This window comes from Sphaerodactylus townsendi, linkage group LG03, assembly GCF_021028975.2.
Source record: "Sphaerodactylus townsendi isolate TG3544 linkage group LG03, MPM_Stown_v2.3, whole genome shotgun sequence".
In the NCBI taxonomy this organism is placed as follows: domain Eukaryota; kingdom Metazoa; phylum Chordata; class Lepidosauria; order Squamata; family Sphaerodactylidae; genus Sphaerodactylus; species Sphaerodactylus townsendi.
In genome coordinates, this window is record NC_059427.1 from 12,099,354 (window position 1) to 12,118,969 (window position 19,616).

Sequence of the window (19,616 nt, forward strand, 5' to 3'; positions counted from 1 at the left end):
CCTGTTCTTTTGGGTCCCAGCTCTTCCTCTAAATGAGACTGGAGGGAATCTGGTTTACTGATTAAAAGCTAGCATGACTCTTGCCATCTTTTGACCTCAAAGCCTGAATCTTTAGATAACTCTGAATTTTTCACCTCTGCTGTTTCTACAACTCAATCCCCGTTTCAGTCCTAACTCCCATGTATGAATCAGACTTGTCATTTTTTAAAAATGTAATTTAATTTTAATTGGGAGGCAATGCATTGTAGTGGTGTGGAGACAGTGTAGCTCAGTGGTGGCGAACCTTTGGCACTCCAGCTGTTATGGACTACAATTCCCATCAGCTGCCAGCATGGCCAATTGGCATGTAGCTAGAGCTGGGCAGTTGGCGTGTAGCATGGCCAATTGGCGTGTAGCTAGAGCTGGGCAGTTGGCGTGTAGCATGGCCAATTGGCGTGTAGCTAGAGCTGGGCAGTTGGCGTGTAGCATGGCCAATTGGCGTGTAGCTAGAGCTGGGCAGTTGGCGTGTAGCATGGCCAATTGGCGTGTAGCTAGAGCTGGGCAGAAATCCTTGCCTGCTAGGAAACAGACCAGATGTAACTTTGGGGCCTAGGTCAAGTGTGATAGTACGGTTCTAACTCAATCTGAGTTACACCCTTCAAAGACGACTGTGCAAAGAGTAATGCAGCTTGGAATATGCCTGTGAGTCTCTCATCACTAGGCAACGTAGACTCCCTGCATGAAACCAGGAAGACGGTAGACTGCACAATCTTGTGGTGAAACAAGGATTTTCATGCTCAACCAAAGAACGGGTAGAACTTTGAGGCATGCCCTTTTCTCTCTCTCTTGCACATCTGAGACCACTCCAACATGCCACAGAGAGGCCAGGATTTCTTCAGAGCGTCTACATTCTGGAAAGTGAAACCAGTTCAGTTTCTTTTCTTCAGACGGCATCCCGAAAATATTTGACTCCACCTCCACAAGCTGTTTTGAGGAGAAAGTTTTTTCCCCCGTTATTGTTATTACAGCATGCAAATATTCTCTCCCTCCCACTGTGGGACTGAACTGCAAAATCTACTTTCAGAATCAGAGCAGAGGAGAAGTCCCCCCTGCACTGACACAGCCCAGAAATGGCTCCTGGAAAGTGGCTGCCTCTTTGGCTAGCATGGATGGGGACTTTGGTAGCCCTGAGCCAACAAGCGCCAAGGTGAAAAAGGGGGGGATTGTGAGGGGGGTGAGGGTGGGGATTATGTGGGGGAGGGACCCACATTCTGGCTTCTCCATCTTTTGTGGCAGGACTGTACTGCTTTTAGTAGCTGCATGGCAGAAGTTCAACAGGTAAAGTTGCCTGCATCTCTCCCCCTCCTTGCCGGATTACCCTCCACCAGCTGAATTTATGCCTGCCACTGAGCTGAGGGGATGGGGGTTACACGCACAAGAGCTCTGTAATTTTTTAAAAAGGGGACAGTTTGCTTTATTTTAAGGCAGCGGGATCCTGTGGATGACGAACAGGGCAATCCTAAATATACTAAACCCTTCTAAACCCATTGATTTAGAAAGCTATAACTCTGTTTCAGATTATGGGGTAAAATCTGAGCCTTAATTTTTTGCCGTTTTTAATTAGTGCGGTTTTGCTGGACTTTAATTGGAAAGGAGCCAGTTAAAATATAGTCTCGTTTTGCTGACTGTGGTTGGTTGGGACCTTTCTTTGCTATTTAACTAAAAAATATGTCATTTAAATTGCAAAAGGGTGTCTTGGAGCCAAGGAGTGCTAATTTCCCCCAAGTGTTGGGTCAAGCGTAAAAGCCATTGGAAGACTCTGGAGTTAGAGTTGCTGACGTCCCGCCCCTTTGACAGAGTGTTAAAGGGTGGAAATGGGCATCGTCTGTTTCCTATAACATCTCCTAGGGAACAACATCCCAGTTAACACCCTCTTAAGAGGGCAGGATATTTTTCTCCATGATGTTGACAACTGTGTGGCAAGAATTTGGCGCGGTGTTATGTCAGTGGTGTGGGAAACGAGGAGAAATGCATCACCGAAGGGGGAGAAGGAGAAGGGTAGTTTGGCTTGCAGGGGAGGAAATCTTTTTGTAGCCTGAATAAGAAAAAAAAGGGAAACAATTTTTCTGATGTGTTGTTGCTACAATACGTTCCTTTTGCTGTTTGTCTGGTGCCTTCCCGTGCCAAACTAAGTTGACCTGAGTAAATTTGTTCTTTATGTGGAGAGTTGCCAGATTTGCTTCCCCTCCATTCGCTGTGCTCTTCCCTTCTGATTTCCTAAAAGTATCTCCAAAAACCTACTTTTTTGACTGTTAGCTTTCATGGTTAGCTGTCTTGTGGGTTTGTTGATTTTCCCACAAACTTTCAAAGCTGACTCATACCTGAAAACGAGAAAAATTTTCTGTTCTAGGATTGTTCAATATTGCTTTTTTTTTTTTAACTTAATGAATTAGTTTGTTCGACTTGAGATGCCATAATTCCACCCTCCCTGGCCAAAGTCAGGCTCAGGGTGACTAACATACATATTATATTATATTATATTATATTATATTATATTATATTATATTATATTATATTATATTATATTATATTATATTATATTATATTATATTATATTATATTATTATATTATATTGAGTTACAGAGGCATACCAGGTGAAAATGGCACCCAGGGCATGACCAGCCTCCCGTGCCCCCCCCGGCTCCCTGCACCCCCTGCCCAGTTTCCCATGCCCCCCCTTACACCCCACTTATGGCAGCCAGCAGGGGAGGGCGAGGGAGTGATTCCGGGAACTTCCGGCAGTGAGGGAGTAAGCTCAGGCAGAGTGGTAGCTCTTAGCTTTTTTCCCACAGAAAAGTCTTGAAACATAATACAGAAAAAAAGAAACAAAAAGAAACAAATAATAAATGGATCTACATTAATAACTAATAGAACTAAAAATACCAATAACGATTCAAAATATAATGAAAAGGAAGCAAACAAACTTGATTTGGCAATCCCTGGGTCATACTAACATAGAAGAGAAGAAGAAGAAGAGTTTGGATTTATATCCCCCCTTTCTCTCCTGCAGGAGACTCAAAGGGGCTGACAATCTCCTTGCCCTTCCCCCCTCACAACAAACACCCTGTGAGGCAGGTGGAGCTGAGAGAGCTCCTAAAAAGCTGTGACCAGCCCAAGGTCACCCACGGCCTTCAGGTGTGTAGTAGGAAGTGTACAGGCTAATCCTGAATTCAGCCCCTCAGATAAGCCTCCACAGCTTCCAAGCTGCAGGCCCGGGGGGAATCCTAAACCCGGTTCCTCCAAGATTAGAGATGGCACCTGCTCTTTTTTTTTTATGGATATATATATATGAAATTTTCTTTTGTTTAGCCTATAGGAATATTCATACCTTTGTTTACAATCAATGATCTCTCTATTTCATCTATACTGATTTTTCCATTTTTCCCCCCTCCCCCCTTGTCTGTTTAGATTGAGTTTTATATGCAAGCAGCAGGGAGGCATTCTCCATTCTTCTTATTCTCTTATTCCATAGGTTCCTTTTGTTAAGTCAATTGCTTCCATCCATTTTTTCTAAGTATACACTGTCCTATAGTTTCATAATAGAGTCTTCCGATCTCTTTTTCTTCTCCATAGTTTATTTTTTGTCCAGTCTCTCAAAGATCTCTAAATCTGTATTTGTTCCACATGACATGTAATTCCATCCATTTTGGAAACTGTCCATTTTTTTATTATCTTTCCAGCCCAACTTTAACACTACGTGTAAAGCAAAGCTGCTCTAATCATTATTTTATACATTGGTTCCAAACTTCTATTCACTCTTTTATCTTCTATTATCCCCACAATTAATAAATCATTGTTTATATCAATTTTTACTTTTACTAACTGTTCTACATATTTCAATATATTTTCCCAAAACTTTTTCACCATTTTACATTCTATCCACATATGAGTATAATATGCTCCTTTTTCTCCACAATGCCAACATTTTGGGCTTAATCCTTTAATCATATAGGCTAGTTGTATTGGGGTTCTAGAATGCACCTGCTCTTAACCGCTACACGACTGCTGCTCCCTTTTCAACATTGCTTTATGCTCGTATACATTAAAATCATTTTAGTAAAACATAAACAATGCTACTTTATAATGTTATAATATTTAAGGTAAGATTCTCCATTGGTTTCAGTTTATATTCTGGACTTCTATTTAGTTAATTTTGCCATACAAAAGCATTCTCTCATTTTAACTTCCCACTTCTCTTAAGTAGGAACTCTTTCAAATTTCCATGTAAAGTAAGGTGACCAGATGGTCACCTTTCTGAACCGGGACGGGGGTTTCCCGCCCTGTGACAGCAAGCCCCAGAAGGCCGTGCTCCTGCGGCCGTGCGCGGGGGAGGCTGCCGGACTGCCTTGCGCCCCAGAAGGCAGTGCGGCAGCCTCCCAAAAATCGGGACAATTTCAATAACCCACGGGATGTGGGACAAATTGTTTGAAGGCGGGAGTGTCCCACCAAAAGCGGGACGTCTGGTCAGCCTGATGTAAAGGCATCACTTATACTTGCTACAATTGGTAAATGAATTCATATTGAATTTGTTTATTTTAGAGAGGTATGCATTAATTTGTGCTCTTATACAGCAAAATCATATTAGTAAGATACAAAGTTGTGCTTAAAGAATGCCAAATATCATTCTAAATAATATAGGGAAAAGAAAAAGACTTAGTCCAGGAGTTTGGTAGTTCCTTCAGACTATCATACTCATATAATTAGTTTGTATTGAGATTATATATAATTATCTATAGATATAACTATAATTATCTATATGGGATTTCTAACATTTCAGTGTAGATTAATATCCAATTTTTTTATATCTTCTAACATAAGAAAAAATAAAGCAGATTTCTCACTGCATTTCTAGCATAAACTCCGATGTTTTTTAAATCCTTTTTCTTGCAATCTTCTAGGCAAATTTATCTATAAAATATCCTGGAGGTTTTTAATCTGAAAACTGTTCTTGAAATTTTAAAAGAGTCTATCCATTTTCTTTCAATTTCCTGGGTGGCTGATCTTTTATATTAGTTACTCGTGGCTCTTCACTAAAGTCAATCCTGGAGTCTTCAAAAAAAAATCTTCATGTGTAAGATGTGTTGCCAATTGTCTTGCTTGATTTTCAGTTTTTATAATCATTTTCCCTGCAGGTGGGAGTCTTTCTAAGGCATGTAAAATTTCCAATTATATTCTGCTTCTTCCTTCAAGAGAAATTGTCTTCAGGAAGTGTGTTCAGTACATCTTGAAATACTAGTATATCAATCTTCCTTTCTACTAATTGTTCTCTGTAGGCCTGTTCAGTATCAAGAATATCTTCATCAACTGGGATATATTTTCATCAAACAAATTCTTTTTCACTATCTATTTCACCTGTTTTTTTTCCTTTTTGTTCAAAGTTCTGATTGGCTTATTTGCAGGGACGTTGCCTGAAGTTGCTTAATTATCTCCATTCCAGTAGGTGGCAGCAACGTATCAAAGTAAATGTTTTTTTTCAATTGTACACAAAAAATATTAAAAATCTAAAAGTAACTGTAATGTACTGGAACAAATAAAAGTTATCAGCAAGACTGGAAAGAGTGATTGCTTACTTTTAAAGAATGGAACAAGATAACAGCTGCTTCTGTTCCCATGGTCAGCAAGAAACAGTCCCTTTATGATAAGGTGACCAGATGGTCACCTTTGTAAACCGGGACGGGTGGGTGGTGGGCGGCTGCACTTGTGCGAGCGTGCACGTGCTTGTGCGCGTGCAGCCGCAGGAGCGCACTGCCTTCTGGGGCAGTGCAGCCGCAGGAGCGCACTGCCTTCTGGGACGCTCCTGTGACAGGGCGGGAAACGGGAGCGCCTCAGAAGGCCGTGCTCCTGCGGCCCCGTGCGTGGGAGGCTGCCACACTGCCTTGTGCCCCAGAAGGCAGTGCGTCAGCCTTCCAAAAATCAGGACACTTGAAAAAAACCCCGGGACACGGGACAAATTGTTTTAAGGCGGGACTGTCCCGCCAAAAGCGGGACGTCTGGTCAGCCTACTTTATGATAGGTATCAAGGTGTCTTTAGCTGAAAAATTATACATTTCAGTGTAGCTTAACCCTAAGCCTCCAACAATCGTTCACCTTTACAAAAAGGTCTCTTGAGTACTTATAAATCTTTTCAAAAATCCCTTATTACCACCATGCACAGTCAGAATTTCATGTACCTTCACCAAAGAAGCAAATAAGTCAGCTTACTTGTTATCAGCTGTCCAGTTAAGTGCTTGTCAATGTTGAATGCACATATGTCCAATATTCAGTGGCGTTCCTGCCTAGGGACAGGGGGTACCCTATGTCCCCGGGCGCCCCCCATTTAGTCACGTGGGGGGGCGCCAACATTTCAGGGTCGTTTGTGTGTTTTTGAATTTTAAGTGTTTTTCACGTTCTGACCTGCAGGGGGCGCATTTTTAAGGCTAGCGGCACCATGATTTCAGGGTATTATCCAGATACTGTCCTGATGATACCACCCAAATTTGGTGAGGTTTGGTTCAGGGGCAGAAAAGTTATGGACCCCTAAAGGGGGTGCCCCATCCCCATTGTTTTCAATGGGAGTTAACCTGAGATGGGGGCTACCCATTTGAGGGACCATAACTTTGGTCCCCCTGAACATAACTTCACCAAACTTGGGTGGCATCATAAGAATAATTAACAGATGATACCCTGAAAATTTGGTATCAGTAACTTTAAAAATACACCCCTTCCAGGCACCCCAAGAAATTTGCCCAAGATTCTTTGTTTTGCAGTGACTTTGCTCCATTGTAGCCAATGGGGAATTTCTGAGTGTGTAGGCAGGCTGCACATTTTTGAAGATAGAGGCACCAGACTTTCAGGGTGGCTCCAGGAGGGCCTCCTGATAATAGCATCCAGGTTTGGAGACCTTTGCTTCTGGGGGTTCAATTTTATGGGCCCCCAAAAGGCTTATTTTGTTTCCCAGCTCCTGCACATGAAAGCCTGTGGGCTGAGCTCTCTCAGAACTCTCTCAACTCCCCCACCCCCAAACTCCAGAAGCAAAGCTCACCAAGCTTGGATGCTATTACTCAAGGCCTCTTGGAGCCACCTTGAAAGTCTGGTGCCTCTATCTTCAAAAATGTGCAGCCTGCCTCAGAAATTCCTCATTAGCTACAATGGAGCAAATTCACTGCAAAACAAAGAATCTTGGGCAAATTTCTTGGGGTGCCTGGAAGGGATGTATTTTTAAAGCTAGCGACACCAAATTTTCAGGGTATCATCTGTTAACTATTCTTATGATGCCACCCAGGTTTGGTGAAGTTATGTTCAGGGGGACCAAAGTTATGGTCCCTCAAATGGGTAGCCCCCATCTCAGGTTAGCTCCCATTGAAAACAATGGGGATGGGGGCATTCCATTTGGGTGTCCATAACTTTGCTGCCCCTGAACCAAACATCGCCAAACTCAGGTGGTATCATCAGGGCAGTCTCTGGATGATGCCCTGAAATCATGGTGCTGCTAGCTTTAAAAATGCACTCCCTGCAGGCCGAAAAAACACCAAAAATACCCCCCCAAAACCCAAATACCTTGCATTTGCATTTGTTCATATTTGGGCAGGACATAATCGGACAATTTTTGTCGGAACGTGCCCAAATTTGCCCAGATTCCAGCCAAATCTGCTATTTGTTTCATCTGAATCTCCAACCCTCAAAAGTGATGCTGTTTCAGGGTGGGGGAGAATCCACCCCCAAACAGCATCATTTTCAATTTTGTTTTAACCGGGGACCCCAGATTCTCCCTTTAAGGTAGATTTAAAAGAAGAATCTGAGCTCCCTAGTTTAAACACCATTGAAAGTGATGCTGTTTGGGGGTGGATTCCACTGGAGGTGTTTTGTGAGAGATGATGCTGAGATTTGTTTGGTAAATGTTTTGCTGGGGGTGATTTGTGAGAGATTTACATGCTTAATACCCACTTTCACTGGCTTGGAGTTGTTTCTCAGGCTAACAACCTACCTCATAGGGTTGTTGTGATTAGGAAATTAGGAAAAGAGTTGGTGGGGAGAGAGCCATGTATGTTTTGATGGGAGTGGGAAGTGTTTTGTGAGCTGGTACAAAATATCATTGTCTGTTCATGGTGGGGTAGGGTGGCCGCCCATTCGCCGTGCGGTGGGGGGGGGGGTGCCAAACTCAGGTTTTGTCCCCGGGCGCCAGTTTGCCTAGGTATGCCCCTGCCAATATTATATTTTCTGAATTTAAAAGGGTGTAATCCACTCGGTATGCTGGACATTTTATAACTATAGAAGTCAAGACTAAGCCTAGAGAATAATAACTCCAGAAATGTTTTTAGGTCCAGTTTTTCAAGCCATTCGCTCAGTAGCAACAAGCCTCACTACTGTGCATGTTCAGACCATGCAAAATGAATGTAACTCCGGTTCAAAAGTCAGAATAGATGTTAAAGTCTCTTGCGTACTTGTAAATCACTCCAAAAGCTTTCCTATCATTGCATCCCACAACAGAGAAGAGAAAACAGAAACAATCAATGGTTGTTTCTGCAGGGTCCAAATACCCTGAGTTGAGCAACGGAAGGAGTTCGCACGGTTCCCGGTCCTAAAGCAGGTCTGTCCCACAATATTTCCCTCATCCCTGGATTTTCAAAAATCACCAGTTTGGCAATTCTTTTCAAAAATCTCATGGTGAACCCTCTCCCATGCAAAAACCACAGGAGCAGAACCAGTTTATTTTTCCTGCCCACCCGCCTGTCAGTTTGAGCCGTCGACCATTGCAGCCTGCCCTTCCCGAAACTCCCCAAAGCTTGTTTTTTGCTCATGGTATCAATTAGATGCCATTTCGCCTGGGTTAATCAGGAGTGGAGTCCCAAAATGTCCCCGTTTTCTTTTCTATACATGCACTGGTTGCTTGGAGCGCATAGCTAGGGAGATGTGCGCTTTGGGTCGAATGTTAGTGCATATCACGGGGAGAGAGTCTCTAGTTTTCCACAACAAATATGAGGACATGAGTGGGAATGTGATGTGATGCTGTGCCCCATTGTTTTTTGCTGCCGCTTGCCATGTTGTAACCTGTGCCAGGCCCTATGCAGAACTGGAAAGGGGGGGCTTTGTTTTCCTCCGCTGCTGCCCCCAAACAACAACCAATCAGAACTTGGGACACCAGGAATGTTTGCGCATGAAGAGTGAAGGTCTTTTTTCTGCCTAAATGGCATGCTTGCACAAACTAATCCGGAATATTATTATTATTATTATTATTATTATTATTATTATTATTATTATTATTATTATTATTATTATTATTATTATTATTATTAATAATAATAATAATAATAATTATATTTATAAACCACCCTCCCCCGAAGGGCTCAGGGCGGTGAACAAACGGTAGATCGAGCCCAATAAAATCAGTAGTCATTAAATAACGGCTCTATATATAGTTAAAACCAACCCCATTAAAATGCAGCGTTCTAATGTCAGGTATATATATTACCAGAATTAGTGGGTCAAAATAAACCCAAACTAGTCCACCTGTCAAATTAAAGGTCTTCAAAACGTTGAGGAGGCCAGGGTTAAACCCAGTCTTCTCTTTAACCAGCAATTTGCCCCTTTCAGTGGCCCTTTCCCATACACGCCGGGCCGGAAGGAGGCTTAGGTCGGCGTTTCTAGCGCCCGACCACTGGCAACATGGGACATCTGCCGTATGGACAGTCCCAGAAAGAACCCGGGAGAGCCCAGTGCAGCTGCTGGGGCTGCCCGTCGCCCGGTCGACCCACCTGCTCTCTGGCCCTCCGGCGCATCGCCGGGGCCTGGGGACACGCCTCCCCTGCCCTTCGCGCCTGCTTCTGTGTCGCAGCAGGCAGGAAGCATCAGTCCCCAGGCCTGGTGATGCGCCTCTGAGGGAGAGCAGGTGACTGAGAATGGCAGGGGAGGGGAGGGGGGGGGGGGGAGTGCCGGGAAGCCTTCCAGCCGCCATTTTCAGAAAAGTGCGCTTCCCAGCGCACTCTGAAAACGCCGGCTCGGTGCTGGGCAGGCGGCACGAGGGCAGTGCGGCTGCAAAGCAGCTGCGCCCCCTGTGCAAATGGCTCCCTGGGGATGCCGTTTTTGCCGTCCGCAGGCCGCCAAATTCTGCCTGTGCGGAAATGGCCAGTGAGTGTAGCTGGGAGCTAGCAAAGCTCAGACTGAATTAGACTCTATGGCCCCTTCCTCTCACGCAGAATAATGCGTTTTCAAACCACTTTCACAACTGTTTGCCAGTGGATTTTGCTATTCCTCACAGCTTCAAAGAGCATTGAAAGCAGTTTGCATTATTCTGCATGTGCGGAAGGAGCCTATGTCTTCCAGAAATCATGTGTCATTTGTAACTTGTGACTAGTTCATAAAGTGTCAGCATGCGTAAAGTTATTTTAGTGTATGATTTTGCATGTGTTTACTCACGTTGCTATAAAGTGTTTTGTCTGGCCTAAGGTTTGCTCTGCAGAATCTGGACAGTATTATGTGGGATTTTTTTTTTTTGTATGAAACAGTGGATTTAGCCAAAAATAAGACTCTTCTTCCACCAAAGCAATTTTTTTTAAAGGTATCGGTTAGATAATACTGGAAATTCCAAAATGTGTACTAAGAAATTTTGTTCAGGGCATATTGTTAGAAAATGAGATAATAGAATAGGGCTGTTCTTATGGGCTGAAGCCAACATCTGTGTTGCAAAATAGTGGAAATTTAGTATCATCCACCAAAACCTTTTTTGATTAAAAACCCAGACAAAATAAAGGGAAGGGAATGATCTATAATGGGGGGAGGGGGGGGACCAGAATTGACTGATTTAAGTTTAGAACACAACCTTGCCGAGCTCTTGTGTGACATACTAATAAAAGAAGACTTTTTCTTAATCTAGCCTTTGTTTATAGTGGTGTAAATCTAATTACTTCAATTGTTATTTATTTAAAACATTTTAATGCCACCTTTCCACACAATCAGGGCCCCTGGGTCTTATTTGTATCTTCCTTTCCTCCTGAGATACTTAAAGTATGTGGTTTTCTCCCCATCCATTTTATCCCTGTAACAAAGTAGGTGAGGCTGACAGACTGAATCGGTTTAGCTCCCTTGTAAAGCTGTCTATGCTTGTGACCATCATTGCGTCTATTGGCAGTGAATTTCACCATTTAATTACTCACTGTATGAAGAAATATTTATTTTTGTCTATCCCGAACCTATTTCTCAACAACTTTGTTGTATGGCTCTGAGCTAGTATTATGAGTGAGGGGAAAAACCTCCCCCAATTTCCCTACCTCTTGCATAATTTTCTCAGCCTCTATTTAGAGTGGTGTAGTGGTTAAGAGCAGTGAGCTCTAATCTGGAGAACCGGGTTTGATTCCCCACTCCTCCACATGAAGTCCGCTGGGTAACTTTGGGCTAGTCACAAATATTTCCAAACTGTCTCATCAGAGGAGGGATCCAGCAGGTTCTCACAGGTTCCCGAGAGTAGGTTACTAATTATTTGTGTGTGCCGAGAGGGGGTTACTAATTGGTGATTTTGCCACGTGATTTTTGCCTTAGTTACGCCCCTCCTCTCAGCAGTAGCGTGCAGAACTTGAAGCAGTCTAGCAGGAGGTGCACCGGCGTGCGTGGCAGCTTGCGCCTGGGTGCATTCATTTCCCGCCCAAGGACTGGCGCAGCGGCTGCATCCTTGTCACAGCCCCGCCCAGCAATGCTCTGCCCCCGGAATGCCCAGCCATGCCCCCGTTGTGCCCCGCCCAGCCCCATTGGCGCTATGCCACAGTTTGAATCCCACCACCATGGGAACCTGTTACTAAAATTTTTGGATCCCACCACTGTGTCTCATCCTCACCTACCTCACAAGGTGTCGGTTGTGGGGAAAGGAAGGGGAAGAGGTTTGTAAGCCACCTTGAGTCACCTTATAGGAGAGAAAAGTGGGGTATAAATCAAAATTCCTCCTCCTTCTATCTTGTCTTCTCTTATTCAAAGTACAAATGTGTGTCCAATTTTAATCCAGAAAAAGGTGTGCCACAAAAGAGTCAGGCTTGGAATGGACAACTCTGTGCTGAGAAGAACATGAGATAGGATAGCTGAATGGAACACCTGTGCACAGAAGCAGTCTACCCATCCAAAACCACTAGCAGTGCAATTCTAAATAGATTGATACACTTAGTCCATTGATGCTAATGGGTATAAAAGGATGTGACTGTAGTAACCATGTAGTCCAGCATCCTGTCTCAAACCATGGCCAACCAGTTACTCCAGCGAGCCAACAACAGGGCATATAGGCTGAGGCCTTTCCCTATTGTTGCCACTGTCATTGGGATTCAGAAGTTTATTGCGTCTGAATGTGGAGGCCAAACTTCCTGCTGACTTTTTAAGAATTGGATAGGTAAGGCTTTTTATAATTTTTTTAGGTGATATGTAACCCCCATGCTCAGAATGGGTTGACCCAGAAAGGGGTGGAGCAGAATGCTGCAGAACCCACAGATAGAGGTTATAAATTGGCGCCCAACCAGCGTGGGGCTTGGAAGTGAGATTGCAAATATAAATTGCTTGCAATGGAAGTGTGCAGCAAGTTGGGGTTTGATCCCCATAAAACTGTTTTGTTATGTGATGTAAGAGATGTTGCTGTGTGAATTTGAAACACATGATTCTGTTTGGCGGTTATATGACGAAAGGGATTCCAGTTGCAACCCCCCATCCCTTCTGCAAACTACTTGGCTGAATTGCAACATTTGCTGTAAAGAGTTTTGCAAACTGCCAGTGCAGCTAAGCTTCTAGCAGTTGGAAATCCTTGTAAGGGAAAGACAATGTTGTGCTTTCAGATTCACCAAATGTGGTTCCTCCAAGTACAGGAATCTCTGGGGAAATCATTGTTTAATGATTTCAAAAGTTGCATTGTAATTACTGTCAAGACGACAGAATTTTAGTGGGGGAGAATGTAACCCCCATGCTCAGAATGGGTTGACCCAGAAAGGGGTGGAGCAGAATGCTGCAGAACCCAAAGATAGAGGTTACAGATACACAAATTTTATTTCCACCCCAGACTCAGAAAACCCCTTGTTTCTTTCGGATTGTGTTGTTCAACATGAACATCCCAAAAGTCTACTAGTTCTAACCTAGGAATGGGGTTATTGCCTGTTGTCTAAAAGAATTCTGTCTCTGCCCACTACCCAGGTTGCTGATGGTTGCCCCCAGCGTGGTGCCTGTGGGGGTAGAGGTGGGGGTTGTGCTTCAGGTCGAGGAAGCCCCCTCTGGGCTCTCAGGCATGGTCTATTTCCAGAACGAAAACGACGAGAGTGTGAAATGTTCTGCCGAGGTCCCGTTCAACCTCAAGCCCGACAGCTTCCTGGAAAGAGTTACCTTGATGGTAGGTGGCACCACTTTCCTTGGGAAAGAGATTTCTGCTTCTGTTCCATGGGGAAGAGCATCTTTGCATCTTTTGACATCCCTCCTGTGGACATTTTTGTTTGGCTGCTACCTGGCCTCAGAATATTATCTGGCACAATGCACCTCTGTCAGTGAAGAACATAGTTTGTCCCAACACATCGGGAAGGGCTTCCCAGATAGGTGCAGAGAGAATTATTTGCCAGTCGGCCAGACACCTGAAGCATCTCATTTTCTTTAAACTGTATGTATAGTACTCTAGAAAGGGTATGCGTGAGATTAAGCCCTGTGGTGGGGTTAGGGTTGTCATATCCCCGCTGGCAACTGGCAGGTGCAGAGCCATAACGAGCAGGAACTTCGCCCAGGGCACGTGTGTGCCCTGCGCCCCTGCTATACCCCATCCACCCCTGCCGCACCCCTGGAACGCCCCCGCCATGCCCGTGGAATGCCCCCACACAGGCATACGCCCAGTGCAAGACGCCCCGCCCCCTGGGTGCTATGCCACTGGGCAGGTGGCGAGGGGGGTACCAGTAGCCAGGAAAGATCTTGTCCCCATGCGGCAGCAACATTGCTGATGACGCTATGATGTCACTTCCTGTGCACAATGAGTTAGGCTCCCCCCCGCTAGTGAGTCCCCCCTGCCAGCTAGCTGATCAGAGGCAGAGGTGGTAGCTGGGGTTGGAGGATCTCCTGATGGGAATTTGGCAGGTCTTGCTACAGACAAGATTTTCACTTATGGTCCACATTTCTCGCTGGCACTGAAGACAGAGTACAAGTATGGTAAAACAAATTCAATCAGTAAACAGATTACAAGATGTGATAACATTTGAATCCAGCAGCAAAGATTCCCATTACAACGCATCCTGTTAAGCAAAGCCCTTCTGCCTGAAGTACTAGTGGAGTTATGAATAATCTCACCCCCTGACATTTTGTGGTTGGCTGTGCCTCTTTTCGGCAGCCATTTTGTAGCTGCCCCTACCATCTTGTGTCAGAAATCCAAACAAGTCAACAGGTTCAGAAAGAATGGGCACCCTTGTGGTGGATAGTTCGTGACAGTAGTTAGTCTGAAAAATGCATCTAACTTTTCCCAGGTGTGAGAGAAAAGTGATAGCAGTTTTTAATGGTAAGAGGTGTAGGATCCTTCCTGACTTCATAAGGCAGGCTGTTCCATGAGGTGAGGCCACAAAGACAGCTGTGAGTCACCCACCGGTTGCGGTTGCCTCTGGGGGTGGGATGGGTGGAGCCAAGGTGACCGCTTCCGCTTAACTGAGGGCGGAAGCGAAGCCCGGGCCATGTTGGGCAAGGGCTGACGTCACCAGGAGGGGAGGGCGGATTGACCCTTTAAAGGGGAAAGCCCTCCTTTGTTCTGGCCATGTGCTTCGGCCAGCCGGCGATTTGCCCACCCACCTCTCCCTGGGTTCATTCGGTTGTTGCATGTTTCTGTCATAGCCGTTCGGCGGTGGCACATGGGTAATGATCTGGAAGTGCCGATGGCGGCAAGAGGCAACCGCCCTGCCGAACCGGCAAATGGGGATCACTTCTTGCCAGGAGCGTCCGCCCGGCAGAGCCCTTCAGTGGAGCAAAGTCCAATACAGGGCATCCGCCCGTTGGAGCTTCGCTATGAAGCAGACAGGCCAGATCAAGACCCATGCTACGCCTCACGCTTCTGTTTTGGTTGGCTAGTAAAATGGCTATGGCCAAAATGTTTATCCCAGCAAAGAGCCCAGTGTGGTTATTGGAGAGGATTCACCCAGGTGGTTCCCACCCTCAGAAGGCAAAGGACAGTACAGACAGTAGTTGATTTTGCCCATTTGCAGGTCGGCACCTGCAGAAGACCCTGCTCAGATGAGCAAATCTGTCATGGCGGTGCACAGAGGGAGAGGAGGTCTTGCATATACGAGGGCCCAAGGCCGTGAAGGGCTTTGCATATGATAGCCAGTACCTTAAATTGAGCCCGGTTACTAATAGGCAACAGGTGTAGTGACTGCAGAATGGGAGTGATAGGCATGCTCCATCTAGCTCCCGATAACCACCGAGCTGTGGCATTCTGCTCAAGTAGAGGTTTCTTAATTGAATTTGAGGAGAGACCAATGTACAGGGCATTATAGTAGTCTAGTCTTGATGCTGCTATGCCACGGATCCAGGGCACTCCCTTTCAAGGGGCATCCAGGTCATGCGCCATGGCTACCTCACTCTAGATAAGTCCCTGCTGGCAGTGAGAAAGGTTCTAGTGTAACGTTCGCTTCAATAAGTTCATTTTCTTTATACATTTTCTTTATCACATCCAAAGTTTTAAAAGTACTCCAGAGTTTTATGAGAACCGTTGCCTGCTGTCAACAGTAGCTCTGTCTTGGAGGATTTCCTGTGGTTTTTGTGTGAATTATGCTTTTGCCCTGAGTCTCCTCTGCTTCTCAGTTCCCCCTCCCCTTTCTCATGCTCTCAGGTGACCCATGAACATTTTGTGCAGTGCGGCTTGTCTGCCCTGCGAAGAGACCGTTACATCCAACTCGTTGCTCGCAGCTCAGATCTGCCCAGTCCCAATGGCATCCAAACCCTCAACCTGCGCTGGACCACTCGCCGAGGGTACCTGTTGATTCAGACAGACAAGCCCATCTATACCCCTGGGCAGAACGGTGCGTCCCACCTGTACCCCTTCAAATAGTTTCACAATGTTCTGTTTCTGTTAGTGTTGTCATTCTTTTTCACTTGGCAAGCAGTGTTAGTCTCCAGAAAGCAGCCAATTGTATCAATTGGATTCTGGGCCACCCATAGCTGCTTTGGGGCAGAGGTGGGATCCAACCAGTTCTCACCACTTCTCTAGAAGTGGTTACTAATTTTTTTCTGAGTGCTGAGAAGGGGTTACTAAAACAACCTCCCTGTCCAATAGGGACTGGAGGTGCGTGTGTGCGGCGGCACCACTGTTTGAATCCCACCACCATCGGAAACTGTTATTAACATTTTTGGATCCCACCACTGCTTTGGGGGGATAACTACGGATACCTATAGGTTTTCCTCTGGATGATTAAAAGTTGCTTGGGTGTGGCTTATTTTAGAGCGAAAAGGATTAAAGAGGTGGTTTCTGTCCACACACTGTTCTCCTCCTTGCCACTGTGCAAAAGGGGAAGTATTTATTTACATTTTTAAAATTTAGAAACATTGATATATACAAAACACAGATCTGTTCGAGTAACACAGAACATTGATTTAATGAGACGAGTAGGCTATAAATAAAGAATATCCTGATTCATAATTCAGTGAGACAGAGTATAAATAACATTAACTAAATTGTTATACTGTAAATGATATATCTTGATTAGATGCCATACAGATACAAAAAAACCCCTATCATGGAGCCTTTCCCCACTTACTTTGAGCCCCGTGCTACTCTCCTTAAGTAGCGTGGGGTCCCCCTGCACTCTCCACGACAGGGGTGGCGACAGCGAAGCCGCCCCAACGCTGCCGCTGTTGCACCCCCTCAGCGCATGGCATCCCTGGCGCTGGAGAAAACGGCACCTTTTGATGACCCCGCACTTGCCAGGGCGTGCGGCATAGGGGGGGATCATAGAGAGTGGGGAAAGGCCTATGGTCCTATTGTCATAAACAACAAACATATCTTATAGCTGTTCTGGCTATTTAATAAGAAAACAATGATTGTAATATTTTAACACAGAAAGGAAAGGTAAGGTAACTTGGGCCTTGTTTACTGTCATCTTTACCCTCATTTTTGATCCCTTCATTCCAGTGTATTTCCGAATCTTTGCCCTGGACTCCAAGCTGCTGCCAACCTTTGAGCCTGTCTTCATCACTATTCAGGTAATATGGAAGTGGTTTAGTTTCTTTGCCAGACAATTGAAAATTGTTGCTGCAGCTTAAAGAAAACGGGTGGAAAACAGTAATTCTTTTATGAAGACATTTAAAAACAAAGCAAACCCTCCACACACACCCCCCCCCCCCCATCTCGCCTGTCTTTCTGTTGCTTTTAGAACGCACGGGGTCTTCAGGTTCGGAGAAATCAGGTTGTGGCAATGAATTTCGTGATAAAGGATCATCTAACAATCCCTGCTATCTCTGAGTAAGTTACACCAGCTGTGTGACCAGTAGGATTACCGACTCTGTGTCGGGAAATACCTGGACATTTCAGGAGTCGAGCCCAAAGAGGGCAGAATTTGGGAAAAAGCGGGACTTCAGTGGGGCATAATGCTATAAAGCTCACCTTCCCAAGTGGCCACTTTCTTCAGCTGTAGATCAAGTGTAATACCAGGAGATCTCCAGCCACCACCTGGAGGATGGCAAACCTAGTCACCAGGGCTGGCCCTACACAACCAACAGGCAGCTGCTTTGGACAGTAGAATTCCAGGCATAGTAACTGAGGGTCAATCTATATGTGATCTTCATGGCTGCCGTGAGGATGCTGCCGCCATTTAAAGTGATTTAAAAATGCCACAAAGCCAGCTGCCTTACACCGAATCAGATCCTTGGTCCATCAGTCAGTGTTGTCTACTCAGACTTGGAGTTGCTCTCCAGGATCTCAGGAAGATTTTTACTGCCAAATACTGTCAGATTGGGGCGCTGTGTGGTTTCCGGGCTGTATGGCTGTGTTTTAGCAGCATTCTCTCCTGACGTTTCGCCTGCATCTGTGGCTGGCATCTTCAGAGGATCCTCTGCCAGCCACAGATGCAGGCAAAACGTCAGGAGAGAATGCTGCTAGAACACGGCCATACAGCCTGGAAACCACACAGCACCCCAGTGATTCCGGCCGTGAAAGCCTTCGACAATATACTGTCAGATTAAGAACAAGTCAGCTGGATCAGACCAGAGTCCATCTAGTCTAGCTCTCAGCTACTCGCAGTGGCCCACCAGGTGCCTTTGGGAGCTCACATGCAGGATGTGAAAGCAATGGCCTTCTGTGGCTGTTGCTCCCGAGCACCTGGTCTGTTAAGGCATTTGCAATCTCAGATCAAAGAGGATCAAGATTGGTAGCCATAAATCGACTTCTCCTCCATAAATCTGTCCTAGCCCCTTTTAAAGCTATCCAGGTTAGTGGCCTTTTTAAGCTAAAGATTCTTTACCTGGAGACGATGGAAGTTGAAAAAAGCTACATCTGCTCTACTACTAACTCACAGCCTTTCTAGCATATGACCAGAACGCCCTTTGGCATGAAGAACAACTTTTCTGAGATGTGGCTCAATTTTCCCCGGTTGTCTTTTCTTTCTCCTTTCCAGGCCTGGTATTTGGCAAATCACAGCCCAGTTTCTCAACACTCCAGGTTCCAACACAACCACAGAGTTTGAGGTGAAAAAATATGGTATGTTCAAGGATGTTGTCTTTTTTCTCTCTCCCATGGAGAGTAAGCTTGATGGGCCAAAACTGAGCAGGTACTTGTCCATCTGTCGGGAGTGCTTTGATGGGGTGTTCATGCATGGCAGGGAATTGGACTGGATAGTCCTTGTGGTCTCTTCCAACTCTATGACCCATTCTGCACTGCCCAAGTGACACAGGTGTTGAGCAGCATACAACCCATTGCGGGGGAAGGGACTTCATACAGGTTCCCAAAATGAGCTTGCCCCATTTTATTTCCCACAACCCTTGTTTTTTGAAAATCGCTAAACCAGCTTCATTTTCCTCTCCTCCACCTTGGAAACCCTTGATATAATATCTATATGAAATAGGAAAAAATAAATGGATGACTAGTGGTTTTGAAGGTTATGGATTGTTAAATTAAGATCTAATAGAGAAAAAGTAGACTGTTTATTACTAATGATTTTAAAGATTTAATTTCATTTTGATGTTTAATTCCCAAGTGCAGAAGGTGTAGGGTTTAAGGGTTAACATTCAGTATAGAAGAAACTGGAAGTCTATATGAAATAAATATATTTATAAGTTAGTGGATTTCAGTGTTTGTAGTTTGAGTTTGAAGTATACATGAAAAACTTTAAAACATGAACAGTTATTCAAGGTGGGAGCTGAGAAATTTCTGTAGAAGATCCAATGCAAATTGTAAACTGTGTAGGGATCTAGAAGAGATAAACTCTCAGCCTTTCTCTCTTTTGTTTTCTCCTGCCTACACACCTTGGCAGTGGCTCTCCGGGGTCTCAGAGATTTTTCACCTCGCCCTTTCAGTCATTCATCTTCAGGGAGAATCCACCTGCCATTGCCTAGTCATTGCAGGAAGCCCCTCCCCTTTTTAATTTGGTTGGTTGCATCTGCGTAGCTACGCGGGTGCAGCCAGTCGTAT

At 45.0% G+C, this 19,616-nt stretch overlaps 2 protein-coding genes across 2 annotated transcripts in view; both read left to right on the forward strand.

Annotated features, from left to right (window-relative positions):
- LOC125428885 (zinc finger protein 271-like) overlaps positions 1-19,616 on the forward strand; it is a 1,035,007-nt gene that overhangs the window by 292,080 nt on the left and 723,311 nt on the right. The window lies entirely within an intron of this gene.
- Positions 1,076-19,616, forward strand: part of LOC125427681 (complement C4-like) — a 93,800-nt gene continuing 75,259 nt past the window's right edge. The window contains exons 1-6 of the mRNA XM_048487232.1: positions 1,076-1,186; positions 13,172-13,364; positions 15,825-16,014; positions 17,124-17,194; positions 17,365-17,453; positions 18,604-18,686. Coding sequence (XP_048343189.1) covers positions 1,110-1,186; positions 13,172-13,364; positions 15,825-16,014; positions 17,124-17,194; positions 17,365-17,453; positions 18,604-18,686 — 703 coding nt within the window. The 5' untranslated portion in view covers positions 1,076-1,109. The remainder of the gene's footprint in view (positions 1,187-13,171; positions 13,365-15,824; positions 16,015-17,123; positions 17,195-17,364; positions 17,454-18,603; positions 18,687-19,616) is intronic.